Source organism: Scophthalmus maximus, chromosome 8 (genome assembly GCF_022379125.1).
Source record: "Scophthalmus maximus strain ysfricsl-2021 chromosome 8, ASM2237912v1, whole genome shotgun sequence".
Taxonomy (NCBI): Eukaryota; Metazoa; Chordata; class Actinopteri; order Pleuronectiformes; family Scophthalmidae; genus Scophthalmus; species Scophthalmus maximus.
The window spans coordinates 13,144,164-13,170,563 of NC_061522.1; the positions used below are offsets into that span (position 1 = coordinate 13,144,164).

The window sequence follows — 26,400 nt, forward strand, 5'->3', positions numbered from 1 at the left end:
TTGTGGGCAGCTGTGGCCTTTTTGGTTCACGTTGGGCAGGATTAGATCTTGATGCTCCTGTAAACCCACATAATCAGGGAAGTTTTCCTCTTGGATCACATAATGACGGTGTGTCTCATCCACCTGCCAGGCTCAGTAAGGAAGTGAGATGTGCTGGCAGCCATCTTGGGTGGTCGAATAATGGCGCCATCACAAATTTAGACTAATTGAAAAACAGTAAAAGTAAAAACTAAAAGAAGACTTATGATGCTAATATATGATAGTGAACAGGTTTTGTTCAGCACTTAAAGAACTTCACCTCCCTCTAGTGGCCACTGCTGCCTTTTACTTAATTTTATGATCCATATGCAAGGTCCACATCTGTTTGATGCTTTACATTAAAACTTATATTCCTTTTGATTAGAGGCTAAATTTAAAAAAAAAAAAACGAGTCTACAGATCAGAACTGGTAAATTATCACATGACTACAGCAGTACAATAAACATATATTTTACTTTACAATGTATTATTGTACAGGACATTTTTGCTGGGAAATAAATGTACAAAGCAGACCTTAAATATTCTAATTTCCATTGCAACTACTGACGGACAGGAAACAAAGTCCCTTTAAAGAGAAGCAACATTTTTTTTTGTTTTTTTAAAAACATTCAAAATTAGCATCAACAGGCATTCCTACTCAGTGACAATGCATGCTAGTTATTCAAAAACACAACACCAGGGTCCGATTCAATACAAAGCTGATGTCAGTTTAGAGGAACGAGGAAACCAAAAAGAATCTGAACAAATAAATAAAAAAAGTCAAATTCTGTACAAGACGTCTTGGAGTATCAATGTACAAAACATCACTTAAAAACCTTTGCAGCTTAAATTGCTGTTACAAATACACTTCAGTAAGCAAGTTGTTGTCATTAGCATACGACATTTGAACACTAATGCACAAACATGGTCACTTCTGTTTCTGAGGTCTGGTGGATGTGAAAACCAAAGGGTCGGCTGAAGGGAGAGGTTCTCAAGTGTGTCAGTAATTAGTGTTTTTAGAAAACACATTCATATATATATTTATTTTTCAATGCTACAGTATTCTGTTTCCTCTGAACAGTCACAACCTGTTTCTTCATGTACTTGGCACTCACACATACCAATAACATCAGACAAGGTGATTTTTTTTTTCTAAACATCTTTTCCCAAATATTTTCACATTTTATGAACCCACCAGTGTCTTTTAGTCAAAGAACAGGTTAGTAACAATGCAGTTACTGTAAGGTGCCACTGCCCCTTCACCAACACTTGAGGCCTCAAGCAAGAACCCGTAGATTTTTAACTTTTTAATACAACAAGAGTGAGATTTCTGTGGTGTATTTCTTTTTGATTTTACTGCCATATTTTGCAGCGATAACTAATAATTTAAAATAAGCCAAACAGATAAGTCTCACAAATTTGCAACCCATGAAGAGGGTTCAAAATCAGTTTTGAATGAACAATCTAAAAGAAGTTTGTGCGGTGAAGAGAGTTTGCTGGAACTGACTTTGAGCACACGAGTACATGGGTCGGGACAAGAATATAAACGTGTTCTTGCATGAGGCCCATTGTCTTGTACAAGCTTCATCTTGTGGCCATCTGTGTTAACTTCTACAATTTCTACACCACGCAGTGACTGTTCCTCTCCCACACAAGCACCTTAAGACAATATACTGATGACAGTAATGCCCACAGGCATCATAATGGCACTTGAAATGAACTCTGCTGCCCACACCGACTGACAAATGCTACTGTTTGTCTTTTTTTACATTATGGGATCATTCAGAATTTTCCCCTCCCCTCATATTAAACCTTATCAAATGTTCTCCTGACAACTCTACGAGCCCATAAATGCCACTTTTTAATATGCAGCCCTTTCTTCCCAGGGCTGAAACCTGGGAGACGATGGTCCGACTGAGGACTTGAAACGCCTGACGTGAAAACAAAAACTGACTGAGGTCCACGTCGGATTTGGCGACAATTCACACAAAAAATTCCTTGAACCTAAGGTCTTGGAAACTGGTCTGAATGATCAGGGGTCGTACAGGATTCGGTCAATCCAATGCAAAAAGAAACCTTGACTCATACTAATTTTTTGTCAGCTTATAGAGGAGTATCAACACTGTACTTTTAAAAAAAGTGTTACCGATTTCTTCTTCTTTTTTTTTTTTTTAATTCACAACAACTGTGAAGAACCAGTGAGGCAGCATGTGGCAACTCAGCTCACCTCTGTCTCTATTGTGATATGGGAAGACAGTGATGAGTGTCTTTTGTTTATGTGCGCCGGGGGCTGAGCGAGGACCTTCAGGTTCCTTTGCTAAAAGACCCGCTGTGCCTCCGATTGTGGTGAAAGCCAAACCCGGAGTTGGCTGACTGATAGGCCGGGGACGCCGCACCATTCTCCTTCTCGAACATTTGACACGGAGGCTGTTCTTTCTGGCAGGGCTCCATGGTAATGGCCACGCCCACTCCGCTCCGCCCCGACGTCATGTGCGTCACCTCTGACCAGGTGTCCTTCTCTGGGTCGTAACACTCCACGCTGTCCAGGAAAGTGTTGCCATCGTAACCTCCTACAAACGTAACATGGACGCTTTGTTCTGTGACTTTAGTTTTGCTTCACTAAAATATTATTCTGGGCGCTTCTTCACAGGCAACACTTTACATGAATAATGTCTAATAACAACTTCATGTGAGCCACTTCCTTGGCCTATAGCAGGAGTTTCTAAAGTCTGACACCTCGACCATGTCTTGGATTTTAAAACAGGCTGACCGAGTTCAGTGCAAATGAAAGAAGAACTATGCATGAAGTTAGTTAGACTAATGTTAGTAAGTTGGCCACTACGCCAATGTCCAAACCAAATGTTGTAAATTCATGAGACAAACATGTTTTGTGAAGCAAACAGGAAATGTGTCAGTGTCCCTGAATGTCACTACAGTGGAATTCACATGGTATTTCACTTTACTTTAGTACTTTCACTCTCAGCAGGCAGTTTTTAGTTAAGCCACTACTCACCCAATACATAGATGCGTCCATGTAATGCAGTGACTCCCAGAGCACTGCGCCGGTGCCTCATGGAGGCAGCAAGGCTCCATGTATCAGTTTCCACATCATAGCGCTCCACCGTGTTCAGCTGGTTGGTGCCATCGTAGCCGCCCATCACAAAGATGCGATTCCCCAGTGAACAGACGCCTGAAGAAAAAAAACAAAAACCGAAATAAGTATAGTTTTGTTTATTCACGTGTTAATTTAGTATATTTTGATATGCGCAAACAGCAAAAAATGGGTACACTAGAGTTTGCAAAACTTCTAAATGATAAACAATGTTAGAGTAAAAGATTAACATTTCCACCGTTCCAGTATGACTGTCATTATGTTGAAAAACAAAACAGATATATCCACATTACTGACTTACATTTATACAAAGATAATTGTATACGACTTAATATTGTAACAGCAGCTAATGCATGTAATTAAAGATCAATTATGACAAAACCAACTCATTTCTCTGCTGCTACTACTCTGGTGACTCAGTAAAAGCTTAATTTACTGCTTCATATCGAGTCTGGGTGTTTTTGAGGTATAACTCTGACATGCAACAAAGGTTCCTGGCATTGTAGTGGCCAGTTGTCGTCAAGAAAAAGGGGGAAATGTAAAACTCAAAATCAAAAGACCACTGAGGCATCTATGTAAAGAAGTTCACGCAGGGGAAAAGATCACAACGCGAGGTGTCCAGGTGAGTTTTGCATTTGGTGAGGTTTATTGTACCTGTTTGGCAAGCAAACAATTAAAACAAAAATGAATGGCGTCTCTCTTGCCCTGGTAAGAAAAACCATTAGCCATTCCTGATGCCTAACCCTCACCACCTATATATTGAGATCCAGAAGTATGCATCCCAGCCACACAAATCACAAAGCCTGTTGAAACCTAACTTTCCAAAGATCATCACCAAGCTCTTCGTTGAGACGGGATTTCTTCTGATTCTTACTTACCAGCTCCCGAGCGCACAGTGTTCATGGGAGCCATGGTCTTCCACTCGTCCCTTTCTGGGTTGTAGGACTCGCATGAGCTGAGCCGGTTGGCCCCGTCGAACCCCCCCACTGCATAAAGCAGCCGGTTAATGACTGCTACGCCCACACCGATACGCCGTGTCAACATGGGGGCCACCAGCTGCCACTGGTCCCTTTCTGGATCATACCTGCGCAGAAGGAACAACACAAGTCATGTTTATTTTCTTACCTTTTTCTCGGGTTTTATTTCCCCGTTCTTCTCAACCAACCAGTGAGATTAGTCACTGCTGCATCAAGGACAAAAGAGTTCATTCAGGTTCTTATTCAAACTTAAAACTGTTTATGGAGGAATGAGTCCCTCAGGTTAAAGTTCTGGAGTCATTTGTGTCAGTTTCAGTGTCTGTAGTCTGATTCTGCGTCAGACCATGGGGGATTCAGACAGGTCGGACATGTTTCTTCTTCAGTTTCTGTGGTTTCCCTGGTTATTTGCAGTTTGTCACTGCTGTCTGTCTGCTTCATCTGAAGGCACGACACCAGAGTCTGGGTACATTTCAAATCAAACATGAATTAAGATCATCTACATTATTCAGTTTTGTCAGTGGAACCTGTTGACGGGCTGGGGGCTAAACATCATCCAGCCTCTTGTTCTTTATCAAGATTAATGTTGTTGCTCTTCCGGCCAAGCAGAGAGAAGAAGCTGAACAAACAGAAATTCTATTTCACAGAAGTAATATACAAACTGTACAGAATGTGTTGAGAGTAAATGGGTAACTCACGGTTGTCTTTAAAACGAATACAGTCAAGTACGACTGACAAAGAACACTTTCCCTCACACTGGGGGTAAAAAGAAAAGAAAAAGAAAAGAAAAAGAAATCTCTAGCCAATGTTTTGTCTTAATACAAAACATCTCTACAGAGTGAAACTTCCTCACTGAAGCTTTGTGTGAATTAAAGGTATGTTACAGGAAACGGAACATAACCAATTATTTTCAGGAAGTTACCTAACCTAGCTACTAAATCGTCTTTAGTCTTTAATCCTACTGCTCATCCGTCATTAAATCAATACAGGAAGGAAAACCACAGAAACCGAAACATATTGACATTTATTCATTCATTAAAAATAACTTGGCACAAGTAAAACCACACTGACGGCAAGTATAAAACAATGGCAGCTTTTCCCATTGAATGCACTTACCTTTCCACACTATTATGATGAATGCACCCATGTGATCCACCGACTGCGTATATCATGCCATCAATGACGCCAACTCCGATTCGGTTCCTCGGCACGCTCATCGGCGCACACGGCAGCCAGCAGTTGTTCATGGGATTGTAGCAGTCCAATGCATTTGAGTCCATGTTGCCATCGGGCGCATTGTTTCTTCCACCCACGGCGTAGAAAAGCCCACTGATCACACAGGCTGCCAGGCCGCTGCGGGGCACCTGCAGGTCGGCAAGTCTCAGCCAGGTTCCTGAACAGGGATTATAGGCCTCCAGGTAGCTGAGAGACTGACGGAAATAACCCCCAGCTGTGTAGATGAGCTGTGGCACCTTGGGAGTTCTGCAAGAAATTACTTTGGTGGGCTTGTGGAGGGTGAGGTCCTGGAAGATCTGTGCCAGGTAGTCTTTACACTGGGGGTCCCAATCTAGAGACTGGAGCTGCGCTTGCAGGAAGTTGGGGGTGAGGGAATGGCAGCGGACAGCCTGGAGTAGGGCCTGGACGTACGGTCGTCGGTTCTCCCGGTCGTAGCGCACCCAGGCCACACATGCCTGGAAGACTTCGGACTCGCAGCGCACGTTTAGCTCATCGCGGCTGATGAGGGTGACCAGCTGACAGTGGGACAAATTGAAAAACTCCTCCTGGGTCGACACCTGGAAGCAGGAAAAAGTAAATAAACACTTTTAATCAGTGATATAGCACAAATTTAACAGCTAATGTGCTGAGCTCTGGTCAATCAAATACATAGAGGTGTCTATTATTCGAATCGAGTGTTAGGTAATAAAAAAAAAAAAGAGGTGGTATGTTGAGGAGACTTAATTCATTAAAGGGACGTAATTTAAGCTCATTTCTATAATTATAAACTTAAATCTACTTCATTGATTTGTTGATCATATGGGGGGTAAAATACAAATTCCCTCAAGTCCAAGACGACCTCTCCATCATTTATATTTTTCGTCTGTCAATCCAAAGCCTCAAAGTTATTCAGTTTTAATCACACATTTCTTACCAATTAATTTTCTGTTTGTCACCTAAAAGATTTATCCACTAAGGAGTCCATTGCCAGGATGAGAGCTGTTATGGAAGTTTCCTGATCCTAAGTATTCTTCCACTATACTCTGGCCCCGACTGACCAACTGCTGAGTCGCTGTGACCAAGCAGAAAACGTGATAGAACGTTTTACTTCTGTGTAAAACACTTCGCGTCTCTGCAAACAGCAAGCTGGACGAGATAAGGTGGCCTGAATGACTCAGTGCTCAGAGTGAAGAGAATGTGTAACTCATCATTAGATAATATGTGACTCAAGCAGCAGTATAAAACACTGACATTTTCTTGTCTCGAACCTCTCTTCTACTCTAATGTATTGTTGCTCTATGAGCAGATGTTGAATTAAACTTACAGAAAGATGGAGATGATTTTGTTCTTCATTCAACAGCAATGGCCTCCACACAGCTCAATCAAACTTAACACAACAGTCTGCAGGCGGTGACTGAAACTGTTTAAACAAACCCAACTCTTGCCAAAACTAATTTGAGCCTTTTTGTGACACTTGTCAAGATTCAACATTGTATGGGAGACTTTACAGGAATAAGAAAAGTCTCATTTAGACCCAGGAGAATCCGACTTCCTGCTTTGACACTCTTAGTACATTTCTAACCAAATCTTTGGATCACACATCATACTCTGTGAATGTTATTTTTGAGAAACCTCTTCAAAACATCTTTGACACAATAATCTACCTAACCTGACCCTGTTTATCTCCTCAACTTAGCAGGAGTCGGTTGCAAACGGCGTCATGCTTCTTTTCTGCTGCACTATACGGACATATTTTGCAGCCAGGTATGCTCAAAACACGCATGAACCCACACACCTCTCATCGTGACTCATAGCTTGCATTCTTTGACAGCCATGAGCAGGTCTGGTGAGAAAGAAAAGCCTGCCAGCAACAAACCGCAGCGGAACAAGTGAAGCAGCCTTTGCTTACACAACGAAACCCTTTACACACAAGTCCCCTGGTGCAGACATGACTACAAATAGTGAGTCTCTAGATTACTTCTTGTTTCAACTATGAGCTGTGCAGATAGATTTTAAAAGGCTTCACTGTTCTAGAAGTAAATACAGATTGATTATTTCATCACTTGTACAAAACATTAGATCACCTAAGATGCTACTATGAATTTTTTTAATGAGCATGTCATCGTCATCAAACAGGCTAGACGAGAAAACATGCAAACAAAACCATCACAGCAGGGAACTGTCATCTAATGGTGCCATTAAAGTTCATGAAAAAATTTGCTGTTAAGTAGATGTGACTCTGGGAGAAGGAGCAGCTCTTAATTTCATGTGTGCCTGGTGACGTCTGACCGATGCAACTTCTGTTCCTAACAACAGACTGCTACCCAACTGTGACTCCCTTCCTTTCAATACAAAGTTCAAGCGGTGTCCTTGTAGTGCCATGGTTAAAAACATATACAACATGAACACAATGTTCTCCAGCTGGGGGGGGGGGGGGGGGGGGGGGGGTATCTTTGTGGCATGTCAGACTCTCTCTCTCTCTCTCTCTCTCTCTCTCTCTCTCTCTCTCTCTCTCTCTCTCTCTCTCTCTCTCTCTCTCTCTCTCTCTCTCTCTCTCTCTCTCTCTCTCTCTCTCTCTCTCTCTCTCTCTCTCTCTCTCTCTCTCTCTCTCTCTCTCTCTCTAACGTTATTACGGGCAAACCGTGGAGCTTTGGTTAGTAACGCTGATCTTCACCTGGCTGAAGTTCATGTAGATGTACTCTCGGGCCTTCTGGTGGAGCTCTGCGCAACCAATCTGCTCGGCAAAGCTGGCGATGCCGATGGCGTTGCTTGGGTCCAGCTGCTGCACCAGGAAGTCACAACAGGCCTTGACCACACTGTCAATCTGGTACATGACGGCGCCGTTCATCACATGGATCACACACTTCTCCCCCACAGAGATGCTGGCTGTGTAGGCAAACTCGATCAGTCTGTCCATAACCTGAGTGGGTGAAGAGGGCAAAGTGGTTCGGGGGTGAAGGCCACGGCAGAGTAAAAGGAAAATTAAGACCCTGATGCTTTAAGTGATGATTTATTACTCCCAGGACAGATTTGAATCTCAAAAGAGGTGGATATTGTCTCCAAGTGTCTCTCTACAACACCCAGGTTAGGTAACGTTTCTCAATAAATACTAAAGTCATACTGACTCTTTTTTTTCATTAGAACAACATCACCAAAAAAAAAAACTCCTCAAAAGCTGAAACCTTAACTTCAGCATTGATTCATACTGAGAGAAGAAAACAAATCTAGGATCAAAATATTTAGAGGAAATTACCCGATCAATTAATGTCAAATCTTTCAAATTTTGAAAAATATTTTTAAAATAATTAGAGTTATGGGATCATATCGGTGATCCCAACCGATAGATCATATCGGTTGGGCCGTTACAAGCCTTTTGCGGACATTTCGGAATCTGTGTTTATGTATATTAACATGAAAACAAATGTTAATTTAACATTTGTTTGGGTTAGGGTTTGCTAACCCTTAATTCAAGTTGTATGTAATTTGGTTGTATTTGTGTTTTACTTGTAGTTATCTTTATAAAGTTTTAATTTCTTTGTCATACGGGTTTAATTATGACATTTTAGGAATCATTGTTTTTTTCACAAAAATATATTGGCTGATTCTTCGGTATCTGGAATCTTTTATTCTCCAATATGGGCAGCGACCCTCAAAAATCCATATCAGTCCAGGTCTGTTTATTGGTATTAAAACATTACACGATACCTTTGAAAGAAGTCATCCGACTCACCCTGGGGTGAATCCCCTCGATGGGCACCTGCTCCATTCCGCACTCCTTCAGGCCGTTGGTGAACATGGCCCTGAAGACCGGGGACGAGGAGGCCAGCACCACCTTGTGGGCCACAAAGTCCACCGCCTCCAGGTCCTTGTAGCGCACGCGCAGCGTGACGTCGCACAGCTGTCGCTCCAGACGCAGCTCGTTCATGATGGCAAAGGCGGCTGCCGTGTGGCTCTCTAGCGTGTAGCTGAAGACGCGGTGGCCGTTGCGCGTGGACGGAGTCACCAGCGCTTTGCATTCTGTCAAGCACTCTGTCATTTCCTTCCCGTTCTCCTCCTCCTGCTCCTTAGTCTCTTTCTCAGGAACAGCGCACACGGTTAAGGGGCATCCTTGCACCACACGCAGGCATGGGTAAATTAAAAGAAGGGCTCTCCTGGGCACACCTGATTTCTGTCACGCTCAAATCTTGATTTATCTGAACATGAGGATGCAGTTGATCTGTTCAGTAATTGAGTCCTGCCATACCCCTCATCATGGCATTACTGGAGACTCCTATGAGAGCTGCAGGTCATCGCTGAGTGCGCTGTAGCATGTCGTTGTCCAAACATCATCAAGAATAAAAAGCAGTGAATATTTCTGTGACACTAAAAAAATGAATGAGTAGAAGAAGACTGAAAGGAATCTCTTTGTTCAAAAATGTTCTCCCTTTAACTCCTGAGGATGTTGACAGAAACAGGTCAATAACTGTACCTCATCAGTGAATCATCATTATTTTCACCAATCTTTTTTTTAAATTGCTCAAATGTCTTCAATAAAGCAAATCATCAGATATTCTACAAGCAAAAACATAAACATATTTGAAGATTACTGTAAATGCTTGTGAGATTCACCACTGGGGCAGGTCTGCCCTGCATTTCGATGACTCTAATAGGGTCTGATTTAAATTTTCATTTTAATGAGATAACAATTTAATGGGCCCTCAGGGTGCTGTTCTTCTGCTGAGAGTTGCACAGATACTGTGGAAGAGGCAATAGAGGAGCTGTTGTTGTGTCATGAGGGAAATTGGGAGCCCTTGCGAACGAGAGGGGTGTTCGGTGGCTTTCCCCTAAGTCGTCTTCCTCGAGGATTCCCAACAATGGAATTTGTTTGCGCCGCTGTGTTTTCTAGGAAGCCATTGGCTCAGCTGTCAACTGGGAGGAAAGAAAGAGAGAGAGAGAGAGAGAGAGAGAGAGAGAGAGAGAGAGAGACAGTGATTTTGTATCGTTATATATGGATTATACACTTATAAGCAGTATATATCTAGCATGTCTGCTAGATGCTGACAAACACACCGTCTTATTTTACAGCACCAGTCTTGCTCAATCAACTTACACTGCAAAAGTTTATCCACGCAGTGAAAGGCATGATCAATCATCATGACTTTCACACAAACATGGTCTATTCTCTCCGGTGCAGTTCACTGGGGTCAAGGTTCCACCTCGTCATGACGCCTTTGCTACTCGTAGTCATTCATATCTCTAAAAATCTGATCCTTTCATTTTGGTCATTTTGGTCCATGATAAGATGCTGCAATCTCATTTTCCTCAAGCGCGTGACAAGAAGCTTTGCAAACGTGCCGGCCGCCATGACTGACTACTCTGTCCTGTGAAAGAACAGTTTGTGCAACAGCTCCAATTCTGACAAATAACAGAAGCATGCAAATGTGCAACAATTCAACCAACAAACATCATGTTTTGTTTGACTTTTTACGAAATCTTGAAAAAAACAAAACATGGATAATAAACCATGCAGGAGATCACAATATGAATACTGCTGTTGGGAATTTGTGGGATTAGGTGCACGGAGAAGAGGACTGTTGATCTGTTGCCCATGAAAACAACCTGGAGGGATGCTGCAAAATGAAAATCACTCTTTGTCGCAAGAACAACTTCTTCTTTTCAGGCTACAAACTGCCTGTAACAGTCACTAATTGTCTGGTGACTAACAAGGAAAAGTCAGAGTTACTCAGCACTAATGCAGCTGCGAGAGTTCAGAGTTACATAAGAAAGAAACCGCCCGTACTGTACACTGTGCACACAGTAATTGTTAACCTGCAGTGGTGATAAGAGAATTCAGTGCACAGGCCACATAACAAAATATATGTTACGTCTGGCCATTTTGAAATTCATCCGATATATAAATGACATGGCAGTGGCCATCGCGGAGTCACAGTCAAACAGCGTTTAAGGCCACTGTCAAATTAAACACACTGTGATCTTGATTCACTGCCGTGCTTTTCATCCTCCGAGTTTCTGTGTAACATAGTTTGACGGGAGAACATGTTGCTCAACTCGCCTGCTCTCAGAGACGGACAGAAACTGCTCGCTGACAAACAGAGACCCCCCGAGTCTGTACCTACCTCTGGTGCCTCGTGTAATTATAATATAGAGTACGCAAGAGTTTCTTTTTTTTAATGCCAAGTTAAAGGGTCGGAACTGGCCCAAAGAGAAAGGTATTTGTTGTAATGATTAGCCCATTAACTGATTAAGGAATTTGCCTACATTAAAAAGCCATTCATTGTTTTTCCAAACAGAAGTATTGCTTTAATTGGTGTGTAATAGCATTTCATAGACGAAATGATTACGGCTGCATCTATGTGTAATTTCCACTATTATCTGCTGATTATTACTATTAATCTGTTTTAAAAAGTCAATCACAATTCCCCAGAGTCCAAAGAGACATCTTCAAATGTCTTGTACTGTGTGACCGACAGTCCACAAGTTCACTTGATACGGCTTATGAAGTGATTTTTGACAAGAATTATACTGGACAGAGAAAAGCAGTAAATCCTCAAAAAAAATGAAAATGTTAGGCCTTTTTTGTTTGAAGCATGACTCAAGCCATTACTCGATAAAGTTGTTGACCAACTATCTGTCAGTTTGCAGGTTGATTAAATGTCCGATTGTTTCAGTTCAAGACCCTAATTGAAGAAATAATCAGCAGATGAATCCATCACGAAAATAATTCTTATTTGAAGCCCCACACGAAACGAATCAAGGTTAAATGTGTGTCAATTGTAAAAGAAAACAAAAATCAGTGGCAACAGTGAAAACTATCAAACTCCTTCTCACAGTGTGACTGGATCATATCAGGAGGTTAAACTTTTACCCAAACTCCTCCTCTGTGTTTGGGGGGACCCTCTGCAACACCTCCGAGGACCCCTGATGGACCCCGCACCTCAGGTTAGGAACCACCGCGCAGGCCTGCGATCCCCACAGCCGGAGCGAGTCGAACTTTTAAAGTCGGTCCGTTGAATAAAGAGTTCTCACCTCGTTGTGAGCGATTGCACGGCGCCGCGCGCGCTTCACCGTCGGTACGTTGGCAACCGGATCTTTCTCGCTCGGTGAAGTGAGTCATCCTGAACTCTCCACCGCGAGCGAACACTGGGACTGGATGTACCAAAACATGACCCGGAGTCCTTACATAAACCCAGGCTGGAATTAGATTCCCGCGCCATCTGCCCAACACGACGAGCTTTCTCACACACGCACACACACACACACACACACACACGCGCACACACACACACACAGTTTCCCCTCACCGGTTAGTAACACGCCGATCGTTTTCTGCTGCCGGTGCTCGGTCAGAAACGGGTCCAGAGCGCCGGTGGTGCACCGACAACAAGCGGTGACACACAGATGAAGCCGCGTCGGCGAAGTCCCTCGGTTAAGGCTCGCGGCGACAGGTGAACGGGGACACGCCGCAAATAACTGGTTATTGGACGTTTGGGAAACACAGCTGACAGAGAAACGGGCTCCTAATAATAGACGGCAGCGTAACGGCTGTGCGCAGCTCCGAGCTAAAAGGGAAACATGCTAACAAAGCGGGCTCCTAGCATGTCCTGCGGGTAGTCGCCCCCTCGCTGTAAAAAAAAAATCCCCTCTCCATATTTTAGTCCATATTAAACATGAGCGGTAGCTCTCGTGTGTAATAAAAGAAACTCACGTAGTCTCGCTCAGTTCCTCCATCGCTGACTGCCGAGCTGAGCGCCACATAGGAAGGAGGAGGGGGGAGAAGCTGTAACTCACCATGACTAAGCATTGTGCCGGGCCTCCTCGCGCCTTCACAATAAGAGTCCGCAGCTGTGCAGCGCTGGACCGCCTCCGTTGAAGAGTAGTGGCGGTGTGGCGCGTCCCGCGGGGAGGGGCTTTTATTGAGGAGGGGCTCCGAGAACGAAGGATAAACAAGGCCCGGTCGCTGGCAGGTCGCCGAGCACTGTTGCATTTTTTACGTCAATCAAATCTGTCACGCGTTGAACAAACACGCACCCACACGAGAAGCTTGTAAAATGTGTCTGCTTCACTTCTTTTTGTTGTTGTTGTCATGTTGAGGTTAATCTCAGACTTCACAAGGACAGATTGGCTGACGTTACTTAAAAGCAATGTGAACAAATGTTGACACCTCAACAAGAAATTACAAAGACTCTTGTGTTAAATGCAAAAACACAATGGTGCTCAAGGATTGAGCTATTACTCAAATGACTTCCTCATTTTGAATCGTTGCCTTCTTTAGCAGTTAAATATAAATCTGCCAGCATGCCAGGCCCAGGCAGATGCTGACAAACCATTACGTTTTTTCACTTCTGCAAAAAAAACATAGACTGTATATAAACAGAAAAAACACGTCATTTAGGTGACTACGTCATACTGTGTCCTCTACCCTGGATAATCGCCACAAGGTGGCACCAAAACTCAACTTTGACAGTTCAGGCCCCCAAAAAACAAACCTTGAGTTACTAGACTTCCTAAACAAATATGTCTACTTGTTGTCAGATGAGTTTTTAATCATCACTCTGTGTATTGTTACAGACAGAGGAGTTAGGTGGGGTTGACCGTGGGATCTCACATGGACAGAAAATGTATTTTTGCTTCCCATGCATCTAGGGATTAAAACACCCATATACATACATATATATGGGTGTTTTAACCCCTAGATGCATGAGAAGCAAACAGACAATATATATATGTACTAATCATCGATTATCAAGTTATCAAGTTAACTGCACAAACCGAAGCTCTTGTGGAGCGACGGACAGTACAGTAAACCTGAGGGTGGGATTGTGTCTTGGTGACCATGACAAATGACTTATGACTTCTACCTGTCCAGCTTGTTGTGTGGTTTCTGCAGCCGGAAGGAAGCTGGGGGGAGGAAAGGTTCCCTGACTGGCTGACCTCTGTCAGCAGGAACAGTGCCGTTGGATGCAGTCAATATCGGGAGGAACACCTGCACACATATACACATCATATCAAAGGTGTCCCAGTGCCATGGTTGAAGGTGAGAAAGTATGTATTTGGGTCACTGATGGTTACATTAAAAATTAAACAGCTAGGTTGCCAGGATGCCTGTCGGGTGCCATGAGACTTTGTTTTGCTTGATACCCATGAATTGTCTTTGCACACCATCAATAAATGTTAGCATATGTTCCTACATTATGATACTTCAATATTTGCACAAGTCAGAAATAATTTTCTATAACCACATGTTAATGTTTAAAGTCAGAGGGATTTTTAATATTGATAATGTTTTAGATTTGAAAGATGTTCTACAACCAGTCTTTTTTTTGTGCAAAATACTGGAGTTTTCTTTTAGCCATAGGCAATGCAGGGAAATACACAACATTTTGTTTAATAACCCTGTCTACAGAAGGTACAGCTCTCTGGGAACTGACATTGAATTTGGCTGCAAATTAACATTCTCACTTTCGTCAAATGGAGACAGCAGGTCAGAGTGAGGTGATGGCCAATCATACCCACAGGTAATTGACAGAATAAGGAAAAAGTGGAGGGTTAAATGTCTGAACAAAAGCTGCATTGTGTGGCGCTTGAGCCGTACAGACGCGCAGAACTTGTAGAAGAACGCTGTATGTAGGTCAATGTCATTACCAGATGTGAGACAAGGGGGCTGACTTCCTGTGGTGCTTCTTCAAGGACTGTTCTCCCATTCACACAACCTCAGCTACATAAAAAAGACACACACAGAGGGCTTTCATCAATACAAAGTTTCAGTATGCTCACACACACAATGAAAATAAACCAAACGCTTTTTGGAGTCATTTAAAAAGTAAACATTTTATTTCTTTTATGAAAAAAAAGGTGAAGTTTGTCAGCCCTTTCTTGTTACAAAATAGATATAATTTACAAAATAGAAGTTATATAAAAAAAGTCTTCAGCAATACAAAAAGTTCACACCATGAAAAGGCCTCATTCATCAATTAATGTCTGGAAAGACTGGACTCAAAAAAACTCATGTATAAAAAGAATTCATGTTGTCAAACTCCTTTTATAATAGGAAAAATTCAGTACCTTGAACTGCATCTAGAAATACTCTGTTAACATGACAAACAGTGAAGGGAAGTATTGGAATAAGAATCTGCCCAAACTCTGTATGATGTAGTTTACAAGTGCAGGCAAATTCTTATCCTGATGCAGCTTGATGATGATCATTGACTACACCTTAATCTGCAAGTATAAATCATTTATCAGGCCTATTTTTACAGGTGATTGCCGATTATTTGGTTTCAGTCAGAGTTAAACTATCAGCATGTCACAAACCAGGGAAAAAGCATTGCTATATCAATTCAGTTAATCACATTATATGATGATGACATTTTGTTTGTTTTATTTGCTCTAGACGTTTGACTCACTGACATTTCAAATATCAGCCCCAGCAGAGGTTAACCATCACAGTGGGGAATTTTAATTCTGTGCCTCCCTCCCACGACAATGCCACAACATTCTTTACTGAGTTTTCTGTGATAGAGTAGTTCTCTGTCTTTCCTGTTATCTTTCTCCCTGCACCACGTACACAGATGTGTGGGGGTGCTCTGTGGTTTTATCGTATGAAATCCAGCACACCATGGTCCCTGTGATGTCTTTAAGGTACTTTGATAAGAAAATGCATAAAAAACATCAACATAATTTACACTTTTTCAGTCGTGAGAATCTTTGACTTTACAGAAATGTCCTTCCAGGCTTCGACGCCATCTACAGAACCACAGGAAGATTTTGTCCAAGTCTGCTGCTCCATTCATTGTTCTATATCAGTGCAAATTAGGAGACTGATCACTTGCATTATACTCCAAAAAGTTTGTTTCCTTGTTGTTCACATTTGAGTAGCATTCTTGTGACCTTTTGTTCCATAATCATGTCACCATGACCTTTGTGGTTATATTGCTATAACTGCACCACTTTTGACTTGTCAAGGTTGTTCGATCATGATTCTCTTGTCCCTGTCCTCCGTGTCTCGCTATAATCCAACATTGAGAATACAAGCACTGCTTCTACTCTATAGGATATAGACTTGCTACATGTCCTCTGATTAGTGGGAAACCCATTCACACATCTACGGACTGACACCATCAGTCCAGGTCCTTATGATTTGAAGAGTTTGGGGTAAAGAGCTTTGATCGGTGATGGGGTGGTGATGACATTCCCAGAGGAAACCGTCGTCTCCTGTCCCCCCTCTAACTTCTGGGAGGCGACCTCACTCTTACTGAAGCTGCACTCCAGGAATGGCATCCCGATCTTCTTTACTTGGCCATCTCTGGTCATCAGACATGGCCGACAGAGCAGCCTCAGAATAGCTCTCCTCATGTCTTTACTGGTCAGTGTGTAGATGATGGGGTTGAGGAGCGAGTTGACCATGGCCACTCCTAAGAAGTAATCGGCCTTGTAGAGCAGGCGGCAGCTGTGGGTCGGGCAGAAAAAGTCAAGGAGGAGGAGGAGGAAGAGGGGCAGCCAACAGGCGATGAAGACGCCCAGCACAATGGTGACTGTCTTGAGGAGGGCGATGTACTTCTGCGACTTCCTCGCTAAGCCTTTTCGCATGCTGCCTGACAGGCCAAGCCGCTGGCGCTGCGTGTTGCTACGGACAATGCGGAAAACTCTGGCGTAAAGGACCACAATGGCCAGGAGCACTGCACTGAACACAGATACGCAGCAGAGGATGTAGCTCTTGGCATAAAGTGGGAGCACTGTTGAACACTGGTCCAGTCTGTGAATGCAGTTCCACCCCAGAATCGGTAGGACCCCCAAAAAGCATGCCAGGGCCCAACTTGCACCAATCAGTGCCAACATCCGTCCCCGCTTTGCCCCATGGTATGGCCTCATTGTCACCATAGTAACATGGCGCTCAATTGCAATGGCCAGCAGACTGATGATGGAGGCAGCCAGAGTGATGAAAACCCCTCCTTCCCTTAGGAACCACTGCAACGGCGTCAGTTTCAGAGTATAAGATCCCGACATGATAATGTTGGCCATGTAAGTAATCCCAGCCAACAGGTCAGACAGAGTCAGGTTACCCAGCAGGTAGTACATGGGCAGGTGGAACTTCTTGTTCCTCCAAATTGCAATGAGAACCACGGCGTTCTCCAGGACGATGAGGAGACACACCACCAGGAACGCTATGCCCTCAGGTTTGAGGCCCTCGCGGTAGCGGTCTTTCTGCAGCTTACCAGTGTAGTTGTAATGTTCCACAATGACAGAATTGTCCTGGTACTCCCAGAAGAACTGCAAGTAGCCAGGAGAGGAGGGAGTGGGGGAGGTGGGGAATATGGGTGTCGAGGGGAAAGTCCCTGCATGAGCAGAACTAAAAGCCTCCATGCTTTATCTTGCTTGTCTTCTACTCTGCGTGTAGTCATTGGCTATGAAGTCATTTTGTTGACATGCTTTTGGCCGTGTGAATAATTAGTCCAAAACAAACTAACAAGAAGATATACTTAAAAAATACCAGAGCTCCTTCAACGGATGGAGAGATTACATGAAGATGATTATGTGTAATCCAACAAGAATCCCTAGATGTTTTCCTTTTTGCCAGAAGACGGTGCTCTTGAGCTCTGTTTCTCCTGGTAAGAGGGTCCAGACCCTGTGGAGAAACATGAAAAATCCTGATCGGTAAAGAGTTACTTGAAAAAAATCACACTATTAAATTAAAATAAGTCAACGTTCACACATTTTACAGAGTTTAATTTCGACTCAAATGTCACGTGGATGTGTGTACATCACCAGTCTACGTTTCTCTTTTGTGTGCAAATTTGACTCATTGCGTGTGGCATCTGCATGTAAATTGTGACCTTACGATGTCCTTTATAACATATGAGTGATTATTGCTGTTTGTGTTTGTAGATCAGAGTGTGATACTGAAGGCCAAACGGACAGGAGGATCATTTTTAAAGTCAAACAAACGTTTAGGCTTTCCAGTTATGATTAAAGTGTATGTCAGTCAGCGTATGGTTTTTTAGACAGAAACCATCTCAACACATGCACTTAATTTGGCACACATGCAGCTGCCTTGCCCTCCAACATCATGCACCGTTCTACTTTCCCAGTTTAGATGAGGTGTGTTTGAAGTGTCCCACACATGCAAACATACATTAAACTTCCAAGGTTCAAGACAGAAACAGCAAATCCTAGTTTATGGCATTTGCGAACTATTATCATAAATACACTAAAGGTAGCGGTTGAATTATTTTAGCTTAGAACTTTTATGTTGAAAACAAACAGGGGTGATTAGGGTTGCATTCCTTTGAGTCTCTGTCGCGTGAGGGACTGTTTTTGTCGCTTCTTGAGTCATATGTTAACATTTAACAAATGGTCTCGAGACTTTAACCTACTCAATCTGTGGCCAGGAATTTGGGAAATTAATGGAACTTGTCCATGATTGTTCAAACAGCTGAGTGCAGAGTGTCGAGAAGTACAGTTTTGGATGAAAATATGACTGGAGATCATGAATGAGTACTATTTCATTGTAAATGTATCCGCGATGAGGTGTGATCAAGATAATACTAACAGTATGTTATTATTGCATGCATCAGAATTTGGACTGAGAATAATGACCAGATTTTCCAGACCAGCAACCACAAAAATGGCAGTGCATTTGCAATTTGCATTGTAGTACAATCTCCAATTATAATTTGTTCAAAAAGTTTAAGCATCCTTTCTTCATAAAAAACGGGTTCTTTTCAACACCAAAAGACATAACACTCGAAAAGGAAATCATTATTTTCCTCCTGACATGTCCCAGATGAAAATTACACAAATTCAACCGTATGAAATAGAAAAAGACTAAGTAATAAAGGCCAGTTATATTATCATCTATTACCTATTACATCAAACATGGAAATCACAAAGAAATTACCTTGAAATTGTTGTAGCATTGCCTTTATCTGGCGCTTCATCTGCTTTTCAGTGAGGAGAATCCAAACACAAGCACCAAGTGACTCATTCAAACTGACAAGGCAGAGGGAGTGAAGAGAGACCATGGTTGAAACATGCAACAGCTCAAGGGGGTTGGTCTTAACTCCACCCCCTCTCTCTCTTTCAGTGCATGCACAAGCACATACAGTGAAAACTTCTCTGCTACCACTTTTTAAGATCTGTACTTGGTGATGAACAGGAGCAATCATCACATTAGGGTGTCAGTGATGCACGTCGGTGTGACAGGTGGCTCTGGCCACAGCACTTGCAGCTGTGAGATGTTACATTTCAAAGTGCAAATGATGTCATTGATCTACAGGCTAACGCAAATGGGTGATAAAAAGCTGTATCTCCCTGATATAATCATTGTGACTCCTCTCTTCTGAGTTCAATGATAACATGATCGCAGCAAAGAAAGCAATTAACCTTGCTTACATGATCCTCTGCAATAATTTTCCTCAAATTATGAGGTTTGCAGGTTTCCTTGTGTCCTACATAAACATTGCATGTCAACCTCCTAAAGAAATAAACCTTTTTCCAAACCTGTTGCCCCTTTGAACCAGTCTCAGTGTCAGTTGCCCAAAACTCCGAGCCAAATGAAATGTGGACACTGAGCTTTGGAGTTTCTCTTGTTCCAGACTTGTTTGGATTCAGATTTATTGCTCCCACGATTATCCGTTCACCACCTCTACTTATACAGACGGGGAAGTGAAGTGAATCTGATTCACACGGTTTATGTTGTCATGATGGCATTCCCGTTCCCAGAGCCTGTCAGTGAGATTGCGGCAGGCCGTGACACGCTTCAGCGGCTCACCTGCAAACCTCCCCCTCCAGGGCCTGCAGAGGGTTCATCAGGACTAAATAGAGCAAGGGAGAGGTGAGAGGGATGCTGTGTAAGCCTCAATTAAAACTTTTATTGCTTCGTATGATGCACATGCTGTCGTGCATGTTCATACTGTGCACACGTGATACTGAACACGCAGGGAAACACGAGGCTGCCCCTTGAACATATCTGCAGCAAATTTAACTTTGATTTTGCTCCAATATTCCTCCATTCCTCTGGCATGTCGTTCTTTCAAGCGGATTTCCTTAACCACAGTTTTTTGATGGTTGGAAATCCTGCTCTTTATCCGGCAGCTCTTCTGATGTGTTACACTACAGTGTATGACTATTCAAACAGAAACTTTCTTCAGCTAATCTTGTTTGTTGTGGGATTACCTGCGCGTAGCTGAAAAAAATCCTGTTGCTCCATTGTGTGCATCTGTGTCTGAGTCTGTGCCTGTCTTCCTTTCGTCTCTGTCATTCCACTTCTTCTATATTTTACTGTTGACTCTGTCAGCCTCACATGTTCCTCATCAAAATTTGTGATTGCCTCTGACAAGGGTCAAGTGCCTGCTTTTTAGGGCCCTGATAATGCTGGTTGAGTGCGACTGTTGACATACCGGCGCACACTGAATCAACAGATCAAACGGTCACAATACCCCGAGCCAGCTCGTGAAGAAGGCCAGTGTGCTTGGGGGTTTGCATTGAAATGGGATCAGTCCGAGCCGTTAGCGGATATAAAAACATGAACTTCTCCCATCACAAAGGCATTCAGCCTTCAGCCAACTCGCATCACTGGGACACTAGAAGGCTTCAGTGCTATTCAATGTATTGTATCCTGTAGTTATGTGCATGCATCTACCTGTGTCATGAAATGTGTCTGCACCTGTGTGTGTGTGTGTGTGTGTGTGTGTGTAGATAGTCGAGGAATGGAAGTTGGACGATGAACTTCCTCTGCTGCTCTTTGCATATCTGTTCGAGTGTATGTCCATGTGTGTAAATGTTACATATGTTAACCACACTCCCTGCCGTCTGCACTGCTGTGTGTAGGAGATGAGCCCTTTCAGGAGATCATTAAAGAGTAATATCCTGTCGGGGTGAACACAGAGGCCGCACATGAAAGCTTCAGACAGAAACTGGATTTTGACACTGAGGATGAGTAGTCTAACAGATCCACAGGACTCACACGGCCCTGCCAGGAAGGAGAATCTGTTCTCTTTCATCTCGTCTTCTTGAACATTTGATGGTAACTCCGTCTTGTCTGTGTCTGCTTCCTTGTTATTGTTTCCTTCCTCATTTCTTTTTTTAATTATCACTCTCAGTCCACTCATTTATATCATATGTTTCTGTCGTTTATGTACTGGGAAACACACTTGCATGCATTTTCTCCTCTAGTATTCTTAAAATATTTTTTTGGCTACACACACACACACACACACACACACACACACACACACACATACACACACACACACACACACACACCGCTGGGATGCGGACTGCTGAGCCAGCTCCTCTTGGGTGTGGATGTAGCGGCGACCTTGATGAACCAGTTTTGTGACCGTCACCTGGCTGTTTGTGTTGTATGAGGGGTTTATATCTGGTCGACCACAGACGCCCTGCTGTTTGATTCTACCAAGAGAGTGATGTTATGGTGGCTTATGTAAGATGGCAGTGCTGGTGGCTACCCATTTCAGCTGTAGTAATAATTTTTTCTATGCCCTTGATGTTTTGCAGCCTGTGTGGAGGGAGCAGGGCTGCAAAAGTACAGTAGGTGCACTCGGGGAGACCGGGACCACCTACAGTTTGAGAGTTGGAAACATGTAAGCCTCATGGCATTGTGGTATTTATTTCCTTCTTTGAAAGTAAAATATTTGCCTGAACATGAACCTTACCCACACTTCCTCTCACTGCTGTACAACTTAAAAATACCCAAGATGTTATTTCACAGCTTTTGCCTGTCAGACATAATGGTTGAGGTCATTACCTACAAGGCATATTGGGCTTTCAAACACTGTCTAAATACGTCTCTTGAGTCTTCTTCCTCATCGCCTCAACACTTGAGGCAGGGTTCTTTCTAAGGCTATCGTACTGCTGCCCCCCCCTGCAATCTATCACCACTCAGTTCTCAGTCGTAACCCACTGATAAGTCCCCAAATCAGACTAGCCAGACCAGCTCTGTGACGATAAGAAAACATTCCTCACTGCGAGCAGTTGTGTCTCTTTTTCTTTGTCCCATTTTCCCAGTCCCACAAAGCAGCGGCAGCAGCAGCAGCAGAATGCCACTCTCCTCTTTAACCCAGTGCGCCGCTCTCCACATTTCCATTCAGCCCCACTGAAGCGTGATGTTTACTTTCCAGTATCCAATCACTCGAGGGGCTCACGGCTGTGTTGCATGACCTAAGACGGTCCAGCCCACTCATCAGTGCATTGTTTGTTTGGATTTTCCGCAAGTTCTTGCTGCGGTTTGGTGCCGGCTCAAGGGCGATTTATGAGGATCTGTGTTCTTTTGAAGTGATCGCAAGGCCCAGTTGCTTCAGAAGGCAGGATGAGTTGAGGGATGAGTTCAGAGGAGAAGTTGAGGGAGCGAGGGAGGGGGGATTGTGGGAAAGGGGCACAGGCGATCTGGTCTTCTTCTGACGACAGCTGAGCGGTACTGGGAGATGCAGCGAGGAGCAATGAGCCTTCGTAATTAAGCTCGTTTCTTGCAGGAAACAGCCCCCTATTGCTCCAATTACAGTGATAACAGCAGATAACACCTTGGACAAGGAGAAACCAGTGATCCCTGTGTGTGTGTGTGTGTGTGTCCTTTGCATGCATGGAAGTGTACCTGTGCACGCTCTGTATGTACATCTGTTTTCTGTGTGTTTTCACAGTTTGCGGATTGCAGGCATCTGAACCAGTCTGCAGTTTTCATCCAGTGGTTTCCATCCTGTACTGTAGGAGTGGTTCGGGTCACTGAGCACTCTATTGGTGAGCCTCTCTGTTTCTTTTGGCTTGGCTGTGTCTCAGCGCTGAAGCTTTGTTGGGTGAGTATGGCTGCTGTCTGGATGTGTTCAGTTCACTCCAGCACTGGCAGACTACAGTGCTAATGAGATCCAGATTGAGATTTTTCTTCTTGGTTCACTGTGTGGTACTGACCCTCCTTTTCGGCTCCATAGAGCTGTAACTGTCAGAATCAACGCTCAGGATGATGTGTTCATTCATTATTGTGATGCCAGTCTTCACACACAACCCCACTGTCCTTGGAGGCATTTAGGCATGCGTCGGCCAGTTAGAGACTCGACATATGCTTTCACAAGTATATACAAATACAGACATTTCTCTCCACGTGAACGGACACTAGTCTACCATAGAAATAGAAATGGTCATTTCTCGTTGAAAATTCCTCCAAACAGAATTTATATCAAGAGAAATTTCTGATCTGATATGTACAAAATCTGTTTAGTTAGCCACGTAGATCCTCAAAACTAACCCATGTAAAACTATCTTTATATCTAAATTAATAGAACAGATCATTTTTGAAATAACCACAAATAATTATAATGCGTCCATGTATAGTTTCCCTCATTTTTTTCAGCTCATCGTTTTGGTTTAATGATACTCGACCTTTCACTTTCACCTGTCCCATCAGAATCCAGTGGGCAGCTGTCCTCAACAAATTAACTACATACACCAACAGTACACTACCTGTTGTGCAACGAAACCGCAGGCAGGCAAAGTGAGTGACTAGCTGGTGCACTCAAAAAAGCCTAAAGAGAGAGAGAAGCAGATTATTTCCCTCAGGAGTTGGTGGGGAAAAAAGTACAGTAAAAATTGGACCAGAAACAAAACTCAATACAATGCAAACATTTCTCTGTGACTTAGGGTGGTGTGAATTAACAGTTTGCTTTCATGTTTGCTCCACAACTTAATAATATCTCACTGTTGTGTGTACAGCTTGTGCTGCCACCAAACGACTAAAATAAATTATTAATTGAGATTCAACTGCATCCAACATAAATGCTCAATTGCACCCACAACTTGAGAATGTTGTAAGTTTATAAATCCATATTCTAGCTGCAATATAATACCTTTTCCCCATGTTATGTGGTTGCAGTGGGATTACACTTTTGCAAACACACTCTTACACATCTTTGCAAACCCACATGAACACACACGAACTCTACCCTCTTGAGACATGATGGTAATCAGAGGAGATGGGCGGACAAAGACATTACAACCGCACGGCAACCATATGGATCCCTGCGGGACGTTCTCTCAGGGATTTTTGTTGCTTGAATGAGTCCTGCTCTGTTTCTTTTTGGCCCCTTGAAATTCCATCTTGCTCTGTCTTTTAAAGGGGAAAAAAAGAGAGAGAGCAGGAAAGCTAAAAAACCAGTAAGAATGTAAATGAATGCCAGATCTCGGAGTTTCAAACCCCTCTCTGCATTGCGGAATAATTTGTAAAAACGTGCAGTCAAGACACTGATAAGGTGAGCGTGAGGAGAAGTGCTCGAGACAAGCTCAGGCCTGAATGGTTTTATTTGTTTTCTTTTTCCTTCTGTTTCTTGTTTTTAGGCTCCCTTCTCATTTTCATCTTTTGACCTCCACTTGCCTTTCCCCCCCTCAGTAACTCTCCCTTTGTTTCCATTCGGAAGGTGTTTTACAAAGTGAAAGGCTCAGGCAAAATGGGCAGAGCACCAGCTCAGTTAACCAGACACTATAAGGTTCGCGTGACTGGAAGTGATTTGAAATGAAGTCTGATTTCCTCTCTTTTTATTTCTCCCAGTGTTCATACTTAAAAGAGCATACCACGCAAAAATTGCTGACCTCCGCTGAACATTTTGCCCCTCACGTGTCTTTTGAACAAAACCAAAGTGAAGCTGACAGCAATAATGGTTTTAAGACTTTTTTCCTAATGGTGCTTCAGTCGGTTCAAAGTTGTTAAAGAGCTCATTTGAGTCAGGTTAGCTGGTGCGTGTATGACATTCCGTTAAGGTGGCAGCAAGTTGTTATTGACGTTTTCACTGCAGCTGGGAGACCGATACGCGAACCATGAGGCCGAAACCCTGAGTAGTAGCGCCATTCACTCGCACGTCTCTTAACGTGTCGGGGAGTGATGTTTGCAGTGTTGTGAGGTGCTATCGCACCAATTTTGGCCAGGGCTGAGCCACAGAAGGATTTAGGTAGCGGGACGTGAGGAATATATTATTGGATTAAAATCTCTTAATGCCCCTTTAAAGAAATATGTTTCTTTGCATTCCATTCTTGCCCAGAAATAAGTGGAAAAGATACAGCTCTCATGGCGTTATAGTAAGTGAGTTGCAGCATATAACGCTTTTCTTTTTATTATTTCTCCGTGTCTATGCATAAAACAAACAAGATACTACATGTTCTACACTTTGGACGGACCCAGGCCAGCTGTTTCCTCTTCTTAGCTTGCCAAGCTAAGCTATTTGACTCCTGGCTCCATTGTCGTCAATGTGACTTACTCACTATGCTTGAGAACCTCACTTTGACAGGATGTTTGAATATTTGGTTTCCCTTGGCTACCTTTAAATGTATGGAGTGTTTTGAGTATTTGTCTGAGTACTTTAGCCAATCCCTGCTGACATTGGGGGCGAGACGGGGTACAACCTGGACAGGTCGCCAACGTATTGCAGGGCCAACGTACAGAGACAAACAACCATTCACTCTCACATTCACATTCTCATGGTCAATTTAGAGTTTCCAATTAACCTAACCCCAATCTATATGTTTGTGGAATGTGGGAGGAAGCCGGAGCACCTGGAGAGAACCCGCGCACACACGGGGAGAATATGCAACATACTCCACACAGAAAGGCCCTGGTTGGTTCGGACCCACAACCTTCCTTCTGTGAGTCGACAGTGCTAACCACTACACCACAGTGAAAGGCCAAACAGAAATAACATTTATTTGGGTATCTAACGAGGTCAACTTGGCCTCTTACAATATGAAGGAAAGTGAGTTGCAGATTGGATTTGTGCAGACGTTTGATTCCCTGTTCAGTCCTGTTCACACAATGTTTAGGGCAACTTAGTGTTACTCTTCACACATAATCAAACACAAATCACGCACCAAAAAAAGGATTCGAAACATCACATCAAAGCTGCAGGGCTCAACAACAGCTTAACATGTGTCCATTTGGCCTTCTACCACCGAATATGTTATTATTACCCATGTATGATTTCTGCTGCTTTCTCATTTGAGCTTGCTTGCAAGGTGCTGCCTTGCCACGCCTGAGATGACAACAGCTTTAGAGAAACTGAATGGGAGAGAGTGTCAATATAAAAGCCTGCAGTG

The 26,400-nt window shown here is 43.2% G+C and overlaps 2 protein-coding genes across 7 annotated transcripts; both read right to left on the bottom strand.

Moving 5' to 3' along the window:
• Positions 1 to 473: 473 nt before the first annotated feature.
• Positions 474 to 13,226, bottom strand: keap1b (kelch-like ECH-associated protein 1b). Of its 6 annotated transcripts, none has more exons than XM_035636752.2 (7): positions 13,108 to 13,226; positions 9,050 to 10,227; positions 7,994 to 8,239; positions 5,221 to 5,897; positions 4,009 to 4,214; positions 3,032 to 3,208; positions 474 to 2,588 (listed from the first exon to the last, which is right to left on the bottom strand). In XM_035636752.2, the coding sequence occupies exons 2-7, from the start codon at positions 9,353 to 9,355 to the stop codon at positions 2,323 to 2,325; spliced, it is 1,878 nt and encodes a 625-aa protein (XP_035492645.2). In that variant the 5' UTR covers positions 9,356 to 10,227; positions 13,108 to 13,226; the 3' UTR covers positions 474 to 2,322. The 6 variants fall into 6 exon arrangements, with proteins under 6 accessions (XP_035492645.2, XP_035492642.2, XP_035492644.2 ...); XM_035636749.2 differs by having other exon boundaries at positions 13,025 to 13,172; XM_035636751.2 differs by lacking the exon at positions 13,108 to 13,226 and adding an exon at positions 12,621 to 12,943.
• A 1,901-nt stretch (positions 13,227 to 15,127) lies between these two features.
• On the bottom strand, positions 15,128 to 19,365 carry s1pr5b (sphingosine-1-phosphate receptor 5b). Its single transcript, XM_035638067.1, has 2 exons — positions 19,214 to 19,365; positions 15,128 to 17,941 (listed from the first exon to the last, which is right to left on the bottom strand). Exon 2 carries the CDS (start codon positions 17,677 to 17,679, stop codon positions 16,450 to 16,452), a length of 1,230 nt encoding a protein of 409 aa, XP_035493960.1. The 5' UTR covers positions 17,680 to 17,941; positions 19,214 to 19,365; the 3' UTR covers positions 15,128 to 16,449.
• Positions 19,366 to 26,400: the final 7,035 nt, after the last annotated feature.